The sequence below is a fragment of the Geotrypetes seraphini genome, chromosome 5 (genome assembly GCF_902459505.1).
Source record: "Geotrypetes seraphini chromosome 5, aGeoSer1.1, whole genome shotgun sequence".
NCBI lineage: Eukaryota > Metazoa > Chordata > Amphibia > Gymnophiona > Dermophiidae > Geotrypetes > Geotrypetes seraphini.
Window position 1 is genome coordinate 93388452 of NC_047088.1, and position 20572 is coordinate 93409023.

The 20572-nt window shown below is 43.1% G+C and overlaps 1 protein-coding gene across 1 annotated transcript in view; it reads left to right on the plus strand.

Annotated features, from left to right (window-relative positions):
* LAT (linker for activation of T cells) overlaps nt 1-20572 on the plus strand; it is a 102688-nt gene that overhangs the window by 41096 nt on the left and 41020 nt on the right. The window contains exons 2-3 of the mRNA XM_033943971.1: nt 1620-1759; nt 16437-16535. Of these exons, the coding sequence (XP_033799862.1) occupies nt 16439-16535 (97 nt within the window). The 5' untranslated portion in view covers nt 1620-1759; nt 16437-16438. The remainder of the gene's footprint in view (nt 1-1619; nt 1760-16436; nt 16536-20572) is intronic.

Below are 20572 nucleotides of genomic sequence, written 5' to 3' on the forward strand. Positions count from 1 at the left end.
TGGCACAAACAGTTCAGATTGTAAGGTCCCCCCACAAGTCCATGAAAAACCCTACAAACAGCTTTTGTCCTTAAATGTTCCAACACTGCTCTGTGCTGCAGCAGGATACCAATAAATTACTACCTTTTCTTACCCCCAATTCCAACATGATGAAGAAGTGGAGATGAAAAAAAAAAGCTAGGGATGAGAGGTCTTGTAAGGGACAGTTTTTAGGAAACAAACGTGAAAGAAGACATTGGACTAAGATTAGTTAATGGGAGGCACAGAATGGGAATATGAATGAACAAGAGGTAGAGATGAGTCGAGAATTTATAACAACATAAGAATTGCCGCTGCTGGGTCAAACCAGTGGTCCATCGTGCCCAGCAGTCAGCTCCCAGGCGGCCCCTAGGTCAAAGACCAGTGCCCTAACTTAGACCAGCCCCTACCTGCGTACGTTCCAGTTCAGCAGGAACTTGTCTAACTTTGTCTTGAATCCTTGAAGGGTGTTTTCCCCTATAACAGCCTCCGGAAGAGCGTTCCAGTTTTCTACCACTCTCTGGGTGAAGAACTTCCTTACGTTTGTATAGAATCTGTCCCCTTTTAACTTCAGAGAGTGCCCTCTCATTCTCCCTACTTTGGAGAGGGTGAACAACCTGTCTTTATCTACTAAGTCTATTCCTTTCAGTATCTTGAATATTTCGATCATGTCCCCTCTCAGTCTCCTCTTTTCAAGGGAGAAGAGGCCCAGTTTCTCTAATCTCTCACTGTACGGCAACTCCTCCAGCCCCTTAACCGTTTTAGTTGCTCTTCTCTGGACCCTTTCGAGCAGTACCATGTCCTTCTTCATGGACGGTGACCAGTGCTGGACGCAGTACTCCAGGTGAGGGCATACCATGGCCCAGTACAGCGGCATGATAACCTTCTCCGATCTGTTTGTGATCGCCTTCTTATGCCAACAGGAAGAAAAATACAAAAAGAGAGAAGTGACACATAAGAAAAATAGATGGAGGAGTAAGGAGAGATATAAAACTGAAAGAAGCACAGGAAAAGAAATCTGGAGAAGAGATAAAAGCTGAGGAGAGATTCAGAACAGCATTGAAGACAGAAAATAATTGTGAAGTTAGATATTAGCTTGTGACTTTTGAAAGTTTTATGCAGTGTTTATATTTTTTAAATTGTCCCTTTTACTAAACCCATAGCATGGCTTTTAGCGCCGGCCGCAGCGGTAAGAGCTCTGATGCTGATAGGAATTCCATGAGCGTCGGAGCTGTTACCATCACAGCCTGTGCTAAAAACCATGCTACGGTTTAGTAAAAGGAGGGGGGAGGGGGTAAATATGTTCTACCTTTTATTGACTGGTATCTCTGCTGTTCCTGTGGTACTATACAGCTCATGTTGCAGGCACAGGTCCCACTGAGTTGTCTCAAAATTGCTTTGATGATTCTGGTCTCTCTGCTTCCTGGGTCCACACTGGAGGACTCTTTGTGAATGTGGATGAGGGACTGGACTTGCAATTTAAAAAGTTATAGGTTTTGCTGTGGACCCAGAAATGTTTGTGATTGTCTCTGGAAGCCAATGCTAAGGGGAGGGGTCGGTAGAGTGAGTATGTGAATAAATTCTCTTCCTCTTCTTTGTAGCCTGGGAAGAGAGAAAACTTCCCCTTCCTTCCATCCAGAGGATGATCTGAAAGAGGGCAATCGGAAGAGAATAGTTTTCCCCAAGGAGGAAGGTGCCTTTAGTGCTGGAAGTTTTCCACACACCATACAGAGTCTTGCAGGTGGGTCTTTCTGTTGAAAAGAGCACTTACTGAATCTGTTTATTGCCCCAGCTTGTCTCTTGTCTGTGCCTCTGTGTCCTGCAGCTGTAGCTGTATTTTTCGTGGTTTCCGTTCTCTTCCAGCAGTTATTTCTGTACGTTTGAAACTGTCAAATACACACAAACCCAACATAAATACATTTATTTTATTTAGTAAATTTACAGTCTTAAAATTCAATTCATAACATCTCAACACAAATATTTAGTTTAACAATTATCAAATGATAATATTAGTATTACAGCTGTTCTCTCCACCCTTCCAACAGCAATGTCAGTAATAAAATCCTTACAAACCTAGGCAGAAAATTGATGGAGGCGCCCTCGCCAATCCCTTCTTAAAAAAAAAAAAAAAAAAATAGAAGATATATCCTTAAGAGAGGAAAGTGTTGTCCTGCACTAAGACAAAAGGAATGCTCTCCTTTCTTTTCCTGGACTACAAAGGAAAGGAACTAATTTATTCACATACACACTCTACCCCTCCCCTCAGCATTGGCATCCAGAGACGATAACCAGGCTTTGAAAGTTTCCAGGTTTATTCACTATTTGATATACCGACCATCGACCAGTATCTGGTCAGATTACAATGCTAAAAATTAGGATAAAAATAAAAAGCAAAAGGGGACTGTATATAAATAACATAGGTATTAGACAAGACATAGACAAATTTGATACAAGAGGGGCTGGGGTAAGGATAAAAGTTTAAGTTAAATCAAAGTTAAAATAAAATTTAAAAGGGAGGTGAGAAGGAAAAGGGGATGAAAGTAAGGGAGGGGAAATCGCTTCTTAAAAGCGGTTCTCTTTCATCGTTAATGTGAGCAGGAATGGGATCTTATCTTGTGTTTTGATATGCATCTTGAAATAGGAAGATTTTGAGTTTGGTTTTAAATTTGTCGAGGGATTCTTCAAGGCGGATGACTGATGGCAGAGCATTCCAGAGAGCAGGGGCTGTAGTGGAAATGGTGTTACATGTATAGAAAAGTTCTTTGAGGGAACAGTCAGCAGATTCTGATTGGTGGATCTCAGGAATAGCAAAAACAGGAAGACTCAAGTTTCCACAGGAAATGAAGAACAGATCCAAACAAACGAGACTGTGGAAACTCAATGTTCTTGAACCTTGGAGATAATTTTATTCAAAATTTTCTTGATAAAAGCAAGCAGCTGGCGAAAGACATAAGAAGATTTGAGGCGGTCCAGAGGAGGGCGACGAAAATAATAGGAGGCTTGCGCCAGAAGACATATGAGGAGAGACTGGAAGCCCTGAATATGTATACCCTAGAGGAAAGGAGAGACAGGGGAGATATGATTCAGACGTTCAAATACTTGAAGGGTATTAACGTAGAACAAGATCTTTTCCAGAGAAAGGAAAATGGTAAAACCAGAAGACATAATTTGAGGCTGAGGGGTGGTAGATTCAGGGGCAATGTTAGGAAATTCTACTTTACGGAGAGGGTGGTGGATGCCTGGAATGCGCTCCCGAGAGAGGTGGTGGAGAGTAAAACTGTGACTGAGTTCAAAGAAGCGTGGGATGAACACAGAAGATTTAGAATCAGAAAATAATATTAAATATTGAACTAGGCCAGTACTGGGCAGACTTGCACGGTCTGTGTCTGTGTATGGCCATTTGTTGGAGGATGGGCTGGGGAGGGCTTCAATGGCTGGGAGGGTGTAGATGGGCTGGAGTAAGTCTTAACAGAGATTTCGGCAGTTGGAACCCAAGCACAGTACCGTGTAAAGTTTTGGATTCTTGCCCAGAAATAGCTAAGAAGAAAAAAAATAAAATAAATAAATAAAAATTTAAATTGAATCAGGTTGGGCAGACTGGATGGACCATTCGAGTTTTTATCTGCCGTCATCTACTATGTTACTATGTTACTATGTTTAGTGAATCCTGCCCTTAGTGGCCACCAGGGGTAGAGCGCACCTCCTCCAGGGAGTGTGAGGGGGGGGGGGGATGGAGTATCACAGGGCCACTGTCTTTATGCACACAGCCTTCAGTTCTGCCAGCCCCCTACCTCTGAACAGGAAGTTGACTTCAGAGGAGGTGGGGCCAGCAGAGCCAAAGGATGCGCAGATACAAACCTCAGCCCAAGCACCCCAAACTCCTTTACCCAGAGTGGACCGCCCACACTGCCATGCCCTGGTAGGTGCCAAGACTGTATTCCATAGGCGCCTTTTTAGGCACTGAGCCCTATTCTATAGTGGCCATCTTTATAGAATATTGGCATAGGGCCAGATTCTGTACAGTACAACCAAAATTGCGTGCTTGGTGCAGATTTGTGCACACAACTTATTTGTTTAACGAGTTAATCAGTGTCAATAATTGGCAATTAACACCTAATAATTGATCAAATGGTCACTAATTGGAAGTTACACACATTCTATGATGCATATTCTATCAAGTGGTGCATGTAAATTCTAGCGTGCAAATGTCAAAAGGGGGTGTGGCCAGGGGCGGATCATGAGCATTCCTAAAAGTCAGGCACACTGTTACAGAATACACCCAATCTGCACACAACATAGGCGCAGGTATTTAGGCCTGATTTTCATTGGCCTAAATGGATGCACCTAAATGTTAGCCACATATGTGGGTGCTAAACATGATTCTGTAAACTGTGTATTAACTTTTATAGAATTGCGCTAAATGCCATCCTTTTCAGCACCAGTTTTTTAGGTGTCATATGTAGAATATGGCCCATAGTTAACGTGCTACAACCGTATAGGGAGATAACTGATTTAAATCCTTGATGAAAATCTTCAAACACGTTGAACAATCACAGCTCTTATTTAAATTATTAATTGTTAAAATTTATCAATAACTATAGTTAGCGTGATCATTTTTTTTCAACAAAACGGGACATCTATTAATATTCAGTCCCGCCCACATCCCGCCCCCAATCCCGCCCTAGCCCTGTCCCCAATTTTATCCATTCATTTTTCATGTACACACAATATCTTATTATTTCATAATGGTAACCATAAAATTTAAAAAAACACAAAGCACCCTATATGCAGAGAAAATGTTAATTATCATTTATATTTGGGGTTTTTTCCAAAGATGTTACCTCAGTAACTATAGAAAAATAGACAAATATAGTGCAAAATATAGACAGCAGATATAAATTCTCAAAACTGACACATTTGATCACTAAATTGAAAATAAAATAATTTTTCCTACCTTTGCTGTCTGGTGATTTCATGAGTCTCTGGTTGCGTTTCCTTCTGACTGTGCATCCTTTTTTCATTTCTTTCTGCACTCAGGCCCTACAATTGTCCCTTTCTATTCCCTCCCTCCTTCCTTTCTATGTCCTTAGTGCCCCCATTGCCTCCTTCCTATGTCCTTATTGTTCCCAGCGCCTCCTTCCTATGTCCTTAGTGCCCCTTCCTATGTCCTTAGTGCCCCCAGTGCCTCCTTCCTATGTCCTTAGTGCCCCAGATCTAGTGTCAGTTCTCCTTTGTACCTTTGTTCCAGGTCTCCCTCTCTCTCCCTCCTCTCTTATGATCTTGCCTCTCTCTGCTCTTCTTCAGGGGCTCTCCCCCTCTGTCTGCACCTCTCAAAGTCCTGCTTTTGCCTCCTGTCTTTCCCCTTTGGTCCAGACCTTTATCTCTCTAGTCTTTCTTCTATTTACAACCCCCCTTCTCTGCCTCTTTCTCTCCTTCCTTTATCCCTCCTTCCTATGTCTCCCTCACTGCCTTCTAGCCTTTGTCCCACCCCCCTCCCAAAAAGCCTGCTTGCCTACCATCCCCAAAGCCAGCCTGCCTGCCTACCTCCCCCAAAGCCAGCCTGTCTGCCTCCCTCACCACAAAGTCAGCTAGTCTGCCTGCCTACCTCCCCCAGAGCCAGTCAACCTGCCTGCCTACCTCCCCCAGAGCCAGCCTGCTGGCCTATTTCCCCCAAAGCCTGCCAGCCAGCCAGCCTGCCTACCTACCTCTCTGCCGCGCAAAAGCCAACCAGCTTGCCTGCCTACCTCCTTCCCCCCCTACTGCGGAAAAAAAGCCTACCTCCAGGCACGATTTAAACTTACCCCTAGTCCACCACTGCTGTTCCTCTGCTTACCTCCCTGCCGCTAATTGCGCCCAGAAGCCTTCTTCCCAGTGTCATTTCTGACGTCGGAGAGGATGTTCCGGGCCTGCCAATCACTGCCTGGCTGGCCCGGAACGTCCTTTCTGACGTCAGAATTGACGTTGAGAAGAAGGCTTCTGGGCGCAATTAGTGCCAGGGAGGTAAGCAGAGGAGCTGCGGCGGCGGATGTGGAGGGAGGTTTAAATCGGGCCTAGAGGGAGGCTTTTTTTGGTGCGGCAGGAAGGGACAGGAAGCGATCGCCTGTCCTTTGTCCCCGCGCACAGCTTCGGGATGCTGTCCCTGAAAACGGGACATTTTGGCGTCCCGAAGCTGTGTGTGGGGACAACGGGATAGGGGATCCGAAAACAGGACTGTCCCATTCAAAATGGGACGTATGGTCACCTTACCCATAGTACGCAAGTCACATCTAACTTTGGGTGTAGAACTTATGCCTCATAGATGGTGTAATTCCCACATAGTTAGCTTAGCAAGGTTTAAAAAAAGGTTTGGATTATTTCCTAAAATCAAAAGTCCATAAGCTATTATTAAGATAGACTTAGGTGAAATCCACTGTTTATTCCTATGATAAGCAGCATAAAATCTGTTTTACTCTTTTGGATTTGCCAGGTACTTGTGACCGGGGTTGGCCACTGTTGGATACTGGGCTTGATGGACCTTTGGTCTGTCCCAGTATGACAGCTCTTATGTTCCAGCCTCCATCATTGCAGAAGCGTATAGACTAGGGGTGCCCAAAAGGTCGATCACGATCGACCAGTAGATCGCAAAGGCAACGCGAGTCGATCGTAGAGCCCATCCCGGGCTCTGCGATTGACTCGCTTTGCCTTTGTGTTCTCCCTACTTCTCCGATGCTGTAACAGGCCAGCAGTGACTGCAGAAGCTCAAGTTCCACCAGCCTTCCCCCGCGACATCAATTCTGATGTCAGAGAGGAAGCTATGGACCAGCCAATCGCTGCCTGGCTGGCCCGGAACTTGCTCTCCGACGTCAGAATTGATGTTGGGGGGAAGGCTGGTGGGCCTGGCGCTTCTGCAGTCGCTGCTGGCCTGTTGCGGTGTTGGGGAACAGGGAGAACTCTGCAGCAACAGCGGGTTGGGGACCTGTTCCCAGACGACAGCCCCGGTGGTGGCTTGGGGAGAAAGAAAGGACAGACAGAAAGAAAGACAGGGAGGCAGAACAGGGACACAGAAAGACAAATAGGGAGACAGAAAGAAGGGGCAAGGAGACAGAAAGAAAGAAAGGGGCAGGGATACATAGAAAAAGACAGAAAGAAAGAAAGGGGGGCAGGGAGAGAGAAAGAAAGGGGAGGAGGCAGGGAGAGAGGAAGAAAAAGTTGGACACGTGGAAGGACAGAGATGTTGGTTGGGGAATGGAATGAGGTCTGGAGGAGAGGAAGCATGCAGGAGGCAGAAAGAAGAGAAGAAATATTGGATACACAGTCAGAAGAAGAAAGTGCAACCAGAGACTCATGAAATCACCAGACAACAAAGGTAGGAAAAATGATTTTATTTTCAATTTAGTGATCAAAATGTGTCCGTTTTGAGAATTTATATCTGCTGTCTCTATTTTGCACTAGCCCCTTTTTACTAAACTGCAGTAGCAGATTTTAGCGCAGGGAGCCTATGAGCATCGAGAGCAGCACAGGGCATTCAGCGCAGCTCCCTAAGCTAAAAACTGCTATCACGTTTTAGTAAAAATGGAGGGGGTATATTTGTCTATTGTTGTATAGTTGTTACTGAGGTGATATTGCATATTTTAAAGTCATCTGCCTTGACCTCTTTGAAAAAGCCCTCGAATATAAATGCTAATTAACATTTTCTCTGTTTACAGTAGGCTTTGTGGGTTTTTTTTTTAATTTAGTGTTGGTAGATCATTTTTATTGGTCATTTTAAAAGTAGCTTGCAAGCTTACTTCAGTTTTGCCTCTGCCCAGGTTTCTACCAATTCTCCATCTTAATAGGTAGTGAAATATCCCCAGTTTTCACCACAGTTGTCATGTTATTGGTTTTTGCAATGCTAAATTTTTCATTTGGTAATTTGTGTACTAAGGTGATTGAAATTCCTCTGATGTTTGCATTTAGGCTATGTCCTTGTTAATTACTGATGTTGGCTTGAAGGGCAGGTCGAATTTTACAAAGAATGCATTGCAACATAGTCCACGAAGCCTTTTAATTGTAAACATCATCCCAGATAGTCCAGTTATGTATGTTTGTGATATATCCCATCTAGATTTGCAAGGATAGGTGGTTTCATTCATTTGATTTGATTTCATCTATTTATATTTGTGGATGATTGCTGATTGTTTGTTTATTTATTTATCGCCCACCCTTATCCAGGGCGAATTACATAATAACATACAAAATAAGACATAACATTTATCATATTAATCACTTCTTATGTTCTTATATAAAAACACACAAAGGGTTCTGCTGCATGAGGGATGGGAGGGAGGGAAGGATGGAAGCTGGGCAAGGGTTCTGCTGCACAGTGGGATGGGAGGGTTGGAGGGATAGAAAGATGCTGCAGAGGGAAGGCACAAGGGGATGGGTGAGGGGAGGAAAGATGTTACACATGTGGGGGAAAGCAAAGAGGAAGAATTGGGGTAAAGGAGAGCAAGAGAGAGATGATCATGTACATGAAAAAAATAAGCCCTACCCGAAAATAAGACCTGGTGCCTTTTTTGGGCCCCAAATGAATATAAGACACTGTCTTATTTTCAAGGAAACACAGTAATATGTAAACCGCATAGTTTTATGCGGTATATAAATTTTTAAATAAATATGCAGGGCTATTCAAATATATGAGTGCAAGCAAGTTTGAGTACAAATTACACACTTACATATAAAAATCAAATTGCAAATGACATACACGTCATACAACATTTAGGCCAAACAACTGGCAAAACCCTAAAATACATCCAAATATAAAATTGCATGTAGCATACAGGACACCTCAATGACAAACATTGCCAGATAGAACAGACCGGACCATCGAAAACCTCCATGACTAGAACTCAACAGTCAGCACTCCTTCTCCCTCAGCCAAACTCAGATAGGTTCTGTGCAGCTGTTTTGAATGGACACTCTGGCAAAGAGGTATCATTTGTCAGAAAAGAAACCCATAAAGTAGGCAGATATAATCATTGGCCCCCAAAATAGCTCACTTTTATAGCAATATGGAACTGTAAGTGATCTTCAGGCATTTTTAGTGATTGATTTAGTGAGTCACAAATACAAAACATTGATCCTCACCAAATTTAGGGCTAGATTCACAAAGCAAACCGATTGTGTACCAATCGGTTTGCAACCCTTTTGCGACCCGATTTTACTCCGACACGATTCACTTACCTCTCTGCCGATCTCCACATGCAAATGAGGGGAACGGCATGCAAAGTAGGAAGGGACGCGATTCACTAAACAAATTTTGCAAACTAACTGGGCTGGCCGATCAACACAAGAAGTGACTGCTGGGGACCAATCGCAAACGTCCTTTCCCACTCTCCAGCCCCATTGCTGCTCTGCTCTCTGCTGCCCCGATCTGGCTGCCTTTAATAATAATAATAATAATAATAATAATAACTTTATTCTTGTATACCTCAATACCATGGAAGTTCAATGCGGTTAACAATAGAAGAGACTGTACATTTACAGCGATGATACATATTACAGTATTGTTACATTTACAGAGATGTTACTCTGCAGAAGCCCTGGGGCTCGCGTGTTTAAAGCGGGGCTGCACTACACAGTGCAGTCCTGCTTTAAACCTGCAGCCTCGCACAGCAGGGAAGGCAGCAGAGAGCAGGAGAGTTAGGGCCAGTGAGTTTTAGCCTTTTAAAGAGGCTGCCGCCGCCGGGGATTGCCCTTCAAGACAACTGATGGTAGTTGAAGAGAGTTGAGGCCCTCCAAAACCAACCCCCCCCCCCACAGCAAAAACGAATACAAATACATGTGCAGACCATCTACAGGGAAAGCAAATGGTCTGCGCATACGTCAGGATCACACACTAGCGATCCGTTCGGCAGACAGGGGCGTTCCTCTGATTGCCTCCATTAGAATATTATTGGTTGCAGAATCCATTGGACCTGCTCGGATCAGACACGGATCAGTCACAATCGGGCAGGTAGTGAATCTAATCCATAGAATAGATGTCTGTAGTTTAGTAACAGAAACATTCAAAGTCTTTTGTACTTTGAAAGGACAGTTTCAAATTGATCTATCTGGTTAAAATGGATTAATGGAGGTAGATGGGATTGCTTCAAAGCTTTTCTTCTTAAGACGATATAAGTATGTTCTTGGTGAAATAGTGCATGCTCTTTTTCTCATGCTGGGAAAGGGTAGATAAGTTGAGGCTGGGGACAGGAAATTATGAGCAGTAGTTTCATTTAGAACAGATAAAAGTAAGAGACGGTTTTTACTCTAGATCAGTGTCTCAAACTTTTTTAGCTCCTGCACACTAAATGGAGCACATGTTTTTCGTGACACATTATAATTGAAATGATAAAATTGCAAAACCAACAAAAAATTAAATTTGAGAGTTATTTATTAAAGTTCTTTAAGTTATGTATGGGTAATTGTAACAACGGTGAAACTAAAGTAGATATAATAGAATTGCTAATCAATGTGATGGATGTGCTTGTTTTTGAGTGCAAACTAACTAAAAAAGTGGCTCAATAGTTGACAAGCAAACACGCATTTCATCATCCACCATCTACAGTCATTCTCTTTTTTTAATTTAATTTCTATCAGAGCTGAAAATCCAAGTTTGTAAAGATAAGAAGATCAAAATGGTAACAGAGCCTTGACTGCTTTTTGCTCAAGTTACGATAGCTACTGCATAAAAAATAAAATTACTTGCCATTAGTTTTCAAGGACCAATCACATCAAAGAATGATGCTTGTCTGAGCGGTTGTATCCTTACGCTCACAGATGCTCATAACACTGACAGACACTAGCGTATGTGACGCATGTCATTTATTATAGCATATACTTACGTAAGGAATTTTTAAAAGTTAGCGGAGCAAAATGGTCAGTTCCAGGCATTTAATGACATCTGGAGCCCACTGGATATGTTTGTTAAAGACTATGGCAGTATATGATGGTTTATTTTATGTTATTGAGATTATTTATTGTATTATTTATCTTCTTTATACACATCCAGGAGGGGTAAGGGGGGGATAGGTGGGAGGAAGTTTGGGTTGTTTTAAGAATTTGATGTAGTATATGAAAGTACTGTTTGTTTTATTTTATTATGATATTTTCTTGCACTAATTATAAATTGGGGAATTTTTAAAAGTAATGTAAAATTCTGGAATCTCTCGTGCCGTGGCATACAGTTTGAGAGACACTACTCTAGATCTTAGTCTAATCAAGGACAAATACAGTGCTAGAATTTGAGACTTTATGTATGATCAAAAAAACGATTAAAGCAAACCAGATTATAGCTATTCAGGGTTTAAGACTTAAAAAGAAAATCCCCAAAAAGTTGAGTTTGTAGGTTGATGCAAAGTATGTGGGCGCAAAGGAACACTCCGTACCCAGTGGTGACAAATTTTCCAAGGAAAACCACTGAAGGGTGTCTTCCTATGAAAACAAGCATGCAAGTACCCTGCAAGTGGACTGTGGGGTTTGAAAGTTACCCCTAGTAACATACCATTTACCATTTTGGATCTGATTTCGGGGTTTATGTAAAAGATCCAAAAAGATGCCTATTTTAACCCTATTTTATATTACGAGGGTGAATCAAAAATGAAAAGCAATTGTTAAATTACGCAATAAGCGTAATACAAAATACAGCAAATACAGCAAAATACAGCAAATACAAAATACAGCAAATACAAAATACAGCAAATACAAAATACAGCAAATACAAAATACAGCAAATACAGCAAAATATAGCATATCTCATACATTATCTGTGGGATAGTTTGTCCATGCAGAGTGCAACGCTTGGCCTTTAGTTGTGTGGCAGCCACGAGGTCAGAAACAAGGATACTCCTTTGCAAGATTGCAAAAATCAAGAAAAAGTGGGAAAGGGACACTGCACATCAGCCTTAAGGACTAGAGAATGACACGGGGACCATTTACCGTGGTAAACCGTGGTCACTGCAGTAAATCCGCAGAAATGGAGATATTTACAACTGGTTTACTGCAGGAATGGGGACAAGACCTTTCACTGCCCCGCGGGAATGGGGACAAGACCTTTTACTGCCCCATGAGAGTCTTGCTACCGTGGTATAAAAATTGCTACCGTGGTAAAAAAATTGCGCTTGTGTCAGACTCGGCATCTCCTCCCCAGTTCCTCTTGCACCTATTTTACCATCAGGAGCCAGCCATGCCACAATGTAGACAGAAGGAACCCAAAACCAAAGCCTTAGACCAATGTGATTTTAAGAATAAATTTATTTTATATTTTGTGATTAGAATATTTCAGATTTGAAATATGTATCCTGCTAGAGCTGGTATTAGACATAACTGGGGACTGCAAAGCCCAGGCTGTGCTTCTTTAGCTTCCAGCTGGCATAGGGCTCTCTCTCTGACCAGAGGAAAATTGCCCTAGTTGCACTCCCCTAACATTATTCCTGCCATGTGAGACTGAAGTATTCTGTTAGCTTGATTTTTCTATGTAGCATTCTGTAGTAATTTGTTTTTTTCAGTTTTCACAATAGTGGAGGAGATATTTGCGAAAGGGAGGGAAGACAGGGGTTATGTTGATCCTTGCTCTGTATTATTTGTGTTTATGAAATGACAATTGTACAGAATATTGTCTCTTTGTATACTTTAATAAAATAAGTTTAGTTTAAAATCATAACTATTCAAGGCTTGTGCGGATGGGATCTGACAGTTTGCAGGATGGGGACAGGGACTGAGTTTGCGGGGCGGGGATGGGGACTGAGCTTGAGGGGATGGGGCGGGGACGGGGACTGAGCTCATGGAGATGGGGTAGGGACGGGGATGAAGTCATGAGAACAGGGCGGGAATGGCGATAAATTTTTTCCTCGTGTCATTCTCCAATAAGGACAATCAATCAATTTATTAAAAACATATAAACCATTAAACCATATACAGTCAAACCTCGGTTTGGGAGTAACGTGGTTTGGGAGTGTTTTGCAAGACGAGCAAAACACTCGAGCAAACTGTAACTTGCAAACAGAGCATTGACTAGATTTGCGAGCCCCCACCCTACCCTGGGAACCAGCTTTGTTGCTCCTCCAAGGCCATCGGCATTGCTCCCTCCCTTCGTGACCGCGATCGCCTCCTCCCCCACTGACCGGCCCTGTCCTTACCCATGCGCCGCCAGTGTTGAAAGTGCCTGCTGCCGGTTCTCTGCTGGGCTGCTGCTAGGCCTTGAGCATCTGCGCATGCTCAAGGCCTTCTGGCTCTCACCCTCTCCGAGATTCTCATGAGAGGGTAAGAACCAGAAGGCCTTCAGCATGCACAGATGCTCAAGGCCTAGCAGCAGCCCAGCAGAGAACCGGCAGCAGGCACTTTCAACACCGGCGGTGCACGGGTAAGGACAGGGCCAGTCAGTTGGGGGGGTGGGGAAGGAGGCGATCGCGGTTGCGAAGGGAGGGAGCAGTGCCGGTGGCTTGGAGGAGCAACAAAGCTGGTTCCCGGGGTAGGGTGGGGGCTCGCAAATCGAGTCAATGCTCTGTTTGCAAGTTACAGTTTGCTCGAGTGTTTTGCTCGTCTTGCAAAACACTCCCAAACCACGTTACTCCCAAACCGAGGTTTGACTGTATATGTTTTAATGGTTTATATGTTTTTAATAAATTGATTGATTATCCTTATTGGAGTTACAGTTTGCTCGAGAGGGTGAGAGCCAGAAGGCCTTGAGCATGAGCCGGAGCCAGGTCAGGTTTTCAGGATATCCACAATAAATATGCATGAGATAGATTTGCATCTCAAGGAGGCAGTGCATGCAAATCCATCTCATACATATTCATTGTGGATATCCTGAAAACCTGACCTGGCTCAGGCTCTCGAGGACCGGAATTGCCTACCCCTGCACTAAACCAATGAAGGAACACCGATTGAGCTGGCCGATCCAAAAAGAAGCGATTCCTGAGGACCAGTCGCTCACATCCTTGCCGACTGTCCTGCTCTCTGCTGCCCTGAAATACCAGCCCTGCTCTCTGCAAGCCCGTGTTTTTAACCTGCGGGTTTAAAGTGGAGCTGCACTAAAGCATGTTCTGCTAATTGTTCCAGTCTGGCTGCAAAGCGTGTAATATTATGATTCTCGTGGGGCCAGTGAATGCAGCCACCCCCATCCCCCCTTCTGTTTGACCTCAAGCTTGTGCGGAGAGCAAGCACATGCTCGGATTGCATCTGCAGGCAGAGAGTATGGTCTGTGTATGCATCTGGATCGCTCTGCAGCAATCCATGGGATCGCTTGTGGGTGTGTGTCCAATCAGATCATTTGCATGGGGACTCTTTAGTGAATCAGTTGCCCGGCAAGACTCGGACACGGATTGCCCATGGATCGGATCGGAAAGGTGAGTTTAGTGAATCTAGGCCTTTGGGCTAGATTCACTAAAGTCCACAAATCTATCCTATTCATGTCGAGGCAAACAGCGTGCAAGAATTTAAGAGCAAATGGGATGCCCATGTGGGATCCCTTAGAGGGTTAAGCCAAGGGAACCTGTCACCAGGAGTGGGATCTCTAGGATAGTAGACTTGGGGGTGGGTCAGTAGAGTGGGCAGATCTGATGGGCTATGGCCCTTATCTGCCGTCATCTTCTATGTTTCTATGTTTCTATGTTTCTATCCGTTTCCAAATCATTCTGGCCGATCGATTCAGTAAAGCTTATCCATGCAAATGATCAAATTGTAAACACGCCCCCACGTCTCACTTGTAACATTGATTGACGCATGTGTGCACTGTCTCCTTGTTGGTTTTGAAGGATATAACGCATGCGCTAGCTCTTTAGGACTTCACTGCGTAGAAATGGGGCGGGGGTTAATCGCGGGCTCCAAATGCGCCTACCGCAAAGCATTGTTGTTTTAAAAAATGCAATACAAGAACTGCAGTTTTTACCAACCTTTTTTTTTTTTTCTTAAGTGCTGTTGCAAGCTGTTTAAGCTGTGACCATAGCTTTTTGAAAAATTTGTTGGAGAGGTTTAAGCAGAAATAACATTGGAGGTTTGTGAGTGAGCTGTGGAATTCTTCGAATTTGTCATTTTTTTACAGATCGATCTCGACGTTTATTGCGCGCTTCCAAACAGCTTAACATTTCTCTCAGGAAAAGAACTGTTAAGTTGCTAGAAGGCACAACAGTTAACAGCAGTTGAATGTGCTGGGATCAGGCGCTGTTATATACAGCCTACGAATCCCAGGAGGCTGTGTGGCTCTTTCTGCTGTGAAGCACGAAGCAACCAAAGGCGACTCATGACGTCAGATGCATGCGACAATCTAGCTGGAAGGAAGGGGGGAGGGATAGCTGGCCCTTAATAGTTATTTTTGATTTTTTTTTGTAAATTTGGCATTGATATATGAATTGTACAATGCGCAAGGAGAGCACAGGGTTAATTCATGATTTTCTTGCCATGCGTATTACAAATCCGAGATTCACTCCCATGCTCGCTATGCGCATTCCAAAAAAATCAAAAAAAGATTTCTAATGCTTATGTACATGAAAGTTTACATATATTTAAAGTTTAGATATATTTTGTTTTTTTTACGGGGTAGATATATATTTTTAATGGGGTTCTTAACTTGTACACGGCAGTTGCTAGGCAGGAATAGTCGGCGATGATATAAAGCGACTAGTCCTCAGCAGTCGAAACTTTTTGGATCAGAAAGGCCAGTCAATTTGGATGAAATGGTTTCATGAATCGATGCCTTAAGAAATTTACATGCCTTTTTACTCATTTGCATGCGCAGATCGGATTGGGTGCGGATGGGTCTGGAGGAAGGTTAGTGAATCGAGCCGTAGTCGAAAAGTGAGCGCAAACCGAGCGGTACACGATTGGTTTGCTTAGTGAATCTAGGCCTTTGTGCAATGCAACTGTCAAATTGTGCTCATACCTTCTAATTGACAATTAACATCAATTAACAGGTGTTAATTGGTAATTAGTACCCATTAAAGTCAATCAATTAAATTGTAAGCACACGTTCGCTAAGTACACCCATATATGTGCATAACCTTATGCACCATATACAGAATTTGGGGGATATTGCATAAAAGAAGATACAGTTTCTGTGTGAATACTTCTTATACACAATTTGACAAAATTTCTTCTTCACATTTTAAACAGGCTTTACAAATAGAAAACCCTTTAAAAAGTTATCCCCTACATTACTGTCTCTGCTTTATCCTTCTTCCTTCAGTATTTTCTACCTCCATTATTTATACAGTATGTCAGTAGCTCTTTGATTTCCCTTATAGTTTCCATCTGCATGACCCATCAGTTTCTCTTGTCTTTGCCTCAATTTGGTCTTTATCCTGCCTTTCCTTCCTGTGTGTTTTGCCTTTGTCTTGTCTTTGCCTTGTAATTACAGTATTTTGGTCTCATCTTAATATCATATTTGTCTTATTCCCTTTCTATGCCATTGCTGGTCTCTGTAGATATGATGGATTCTGTAAGCCTCATGTGGGCCTTCATCCTGGTTCTGCCTGTCATACTCACTATGGCGCTTTGTATTGGGTGCCGAGAGAGAGCACCAAGTAAGTCCATGTTTATATTTCTTCTCTTTCTCGTCCTCTTGTTGTCCAGACTGATGACATAAGGATTCAGACAAGAAGAGAAGCAAGCAGATGGGGCTCTGTCCCTTAGTGTTGTTCTAAATGTAATTACCAGTTTAATAAATAAAAAGTAAGCAGTGTAACACCAACTAGGTAATACCTTTTTATTGGGCTAACAATATAGATTTTGATATGGATAGTATCAATATTGTCTTGACTTGAGGAAGGAGATGTTAGACTCCAAAAGCAAGTCAAAAAATGTATTAAGATAGTGTAATGAAAAGGTATTGCCTTATTTTCTTTTTTCTTTATTTTATTTACTAACTTTTAAAGTGGGCCAACATGGCTACCATGCTAATATATCGAATTTTATAAACTTGTGTGCACAATTTTGTGACTAACCCACAAATTTGCACATTCAGGTTATAGAATAATTTCAGTTACGCACTTTTACAAAGCCGCGGTATTGATTCCCATACATCATAAGCAATGCAGCCCATTCAATTCCTATGGGCTGCATCACATGTGCCGCACTGGTACTCGCTACTGCAGCTTTGTAAAAAGGCCTTTAATTGCTATATAACGCATTAATTGGCTTCAAGTACCAATAATGGCCCTTAATTGATGTTAAATGTTGTTAATTGGAACTGATTTGCAGTTGCACGCCTAACTCCTCTTATGCGCTATTCTATAAACGTAGAACCTAAATCAGTGGTCTATACCCAAGTTCATTTAAAGGGCCACAGTATGAATATGAGAGAGCTCTGAAGGCTACCAAAGATTTCAAGCTTGCACAGAGGCGTAGCAGCGCCAAGAATTGCCATGCCCTGCCCACCCACTCTTCCCCACCTTGCCGTGCACCCCCTGTGTACCTCATGAGATGTTCATCAGTGCGAGCAGCATCTTTCACCATATCCTGGACCCGCGACCAGGAAGTTATGTCAGAAGGGTGCCGAAGCTAGCGTGAGCAGTAAATGGAAGATGCTACTTGCGCCGGCAAACATTTAAAGAAGTATGTGGGAGAGGGGGACAGGGAGGAGGAGAGGTGCTGACTCTGGCACCCGGGGTGGTCCCCCCCCCTTTACTTTGACACTGAGCTTGTATATTTAGCCTATAACGATGAGCCAAAGATGACTTACTTAAACTTGTAACTATGTATTTGTAACTATGACCTAACCTGTACTTGCAACTCTATTGAATGTTACATTACATTACATTAGTGATTTTTATTCCGCTTGTACCTTGCGGTTCAAAGCGGATTACATAAGAAGAGAACTGGACATTTCCAGGAGGGTACATGACATTGGAGAGTACAGATTGAGGATATAGACTTAATAACAGAATGATGGTAAAGACTTAATAACATCAGAAGATGTTTTGAACAGCAGTTATGATTTTTTGGGAGATGAGGTGAGGGAGATTAGGTAGATTGTATATACTTTTTGAACAGCAGTGTTTTGATTTCTTTACGGAATGTCTTGAGGTCTGATGTTGTGGTTAACAATCTGGTGATGGAAGGTTAGAGTTTTGCTGCATGTGTTGCCAGGAGGCTATCATAAAGCTTTTTGCGATGAGTACCCTTGAGTAGTGGGTATGAGAATGATGTCAGTGTTCTTCTTGTTCTGGGTGGAAGGTTACGGTTTAGGCGATCATTTAGATAGGTAGGTGCAGTACCGTTAATTACTCTGAAGAGTAGACAGTATAGTTTGAATTGAATTCTGGCTCGAATCGGTAGCCAATGTGAGTCTAGGTAGGCATTGGTGATGTGGTCAAATTTTCCGAGTGAGTAGATTAGTCTAAGAGCTGTGTTCTGAACGGTTTGAAGTTTTTTGATTATGTTTGTGGGGCATGGTAGATATAGGATATTGCAGTAGTCCACAAGACCTAGTACCAGGGATTGTACAATGATCCTGTAGTGTTCTTTGTCAAAGAATTTCCTTATTTTTCTTAAGTTGCGCATTGTGAAGAATGCTTTTTGGGTAGTTTTGTTGATTTGAGTCTGCATAGTGCAGCATCTGTCTATCAGCACTCCCAGTCTCACTCTCTCCGAGATCTCCAAGAATCTCGGAGAGAGTGAGACTAGAAGGCCTTGAGCATGCGCAGATGCTCAAGGGCCAGCAAAAGGAAGACGGCAGATTTTCGGGCACTGGCACCGGCATGTCCTGTGCATTGGTGCCAGTGCCGGTGCCAAATGAGGGTAAGCCAACATGTTTGGGTGGGTGGGTGCATGCATGGGGGATGCCAAATTGTTGCGGGGGTGACACAAGCGGGGGGGGGGGATGCCAGATCGCCAGGAGGGTGTGGAGCAGCGCCAGTGGCCTCGGGAGAAGGGTTAAGGTGGAGCAGCGCCACTGGCCTCGGGGGGGGGGGGGGGGTTGGAATGCATCACGCGAGTTTCTCTTAGTTCCTATGGGGAAACTCGCTTTGATATACGAGTACTTTGGTTTACGAGCATGCTTCTGGAACGAATTATGCTCGTAAACCAAGGTTCCACTGTATATCTAAAAAAGGGAAAATCTTGCTAATAGGTGATTTTAACATGCCGGATGTTGATTGTAGAGAATGACACGGTGACAAAATTCATCACCGTTCCCGTCCCCGTGGATAACTGCGGGAAATAAACCCATGTCATTTTCTAGTGTCTATTTCATCCTCTGTCCTTTTACATCAGCATTATTCAAAGAAAAGCTTGCGGGTCAGTGGTTGTGGCCATTCATACTCTGATTCTTCCCTCTTTCCTTAAAAAATGACATGAAGATGGTTTCCCGCGGTTATCCGTGGGGACGGGAATGGTGATGAATTTTGTCACCGTGTCATTCTCTAGTTGATTGGGGTATCCCTATTGCGGGGTCTTCTAGATGTAGGGAGATTCTGGATTCTCTACAAGGAGAACTTTTCCAGAAGTTGATAATGGAACCCACACGGGATAGGGTCATACTGGACTTAGTGCTTACAAATGAGAAAAGTGTTTCTGATGTTACAGTAGGTGATCATCTAGCATCCAGTGATCACTGGTACGGTTTAATATTAAGATGGGTATAGAGAGGGCTCATTCAAAAGCAAAGGTTCTAGACTTTAAAAAAAACTAACTTTGTTCAGATGGGGGTGTACGTCAAGGAATTATTGTCTGGATGGGAACGTCTGGAAGGAGTAGAAATGCGGTGGGCAAAACTGAAAGGAGCGATTGTAAGGGTGACAAACCTTTTTGTGAGGCAAGTAAGTAAGAGGAAAAGAAGGCCGCTTTGGTTCTCAAAAGTAGTAGCTGAGAAGGTAAGGAATAGGAGGTTAGATTTCATAAACTACAAAAGATCACAGAAAGAGGAAAACAGGCAAAAATATCTGGAAAAGTTAAGAGAGGCTGGTCGTGTAGTCAGGAAAGCAAAGATGCAAATGGAAGAAAAAAATAGCTGACACGGTAAAACGGGGAGACAAGAGATTTTTTTAGATATATTAGTGATAGGAAGAAATGCAAAAGTGACATTCTGAGACTCAAAGGTGAAGGGGAGGAATATGTAGAAGCTGATAAAGAAAAGACTGAATTGCTTAACAGATATTTCTGTTCTGTGTTCATGGTTGAAGCGCTGGGAGCGGGACCGCAGAAGACAAACGTGAATAGGGATGGAGGAGTAATAGACCCTGATCAATTTTCAGAGGCTTGTGTTCATGAGGAGCTAGCTAAAATAAAGGTAGACAAAGCAATGAGGCCAGATGGTATACATTCTAGGGTGCTGAAGGAACTTAGGAAAGTTCTGGTAGCTCCGCTGACTGACCTTTTCAATGAGTCTCTATAGTTGGGAGTGGTATTGGAGGACTGGAGCAGGAGGGATGTGGTCCCTCTCCACAAAAGTGGAAGTAAGGAAGAAGTAGGAAATTACAGGCCGGTAAATCTGACTTCTGTGGTAAGCAAATTAATGGAAACACTTTTAAAACAGAGAATGGTCAAGTTTCTGGAATCCTGTGAATTACAGGACTGGAGGCAACATGGATTCACTAGATGTAGATCTTGTCAGACAAATCTG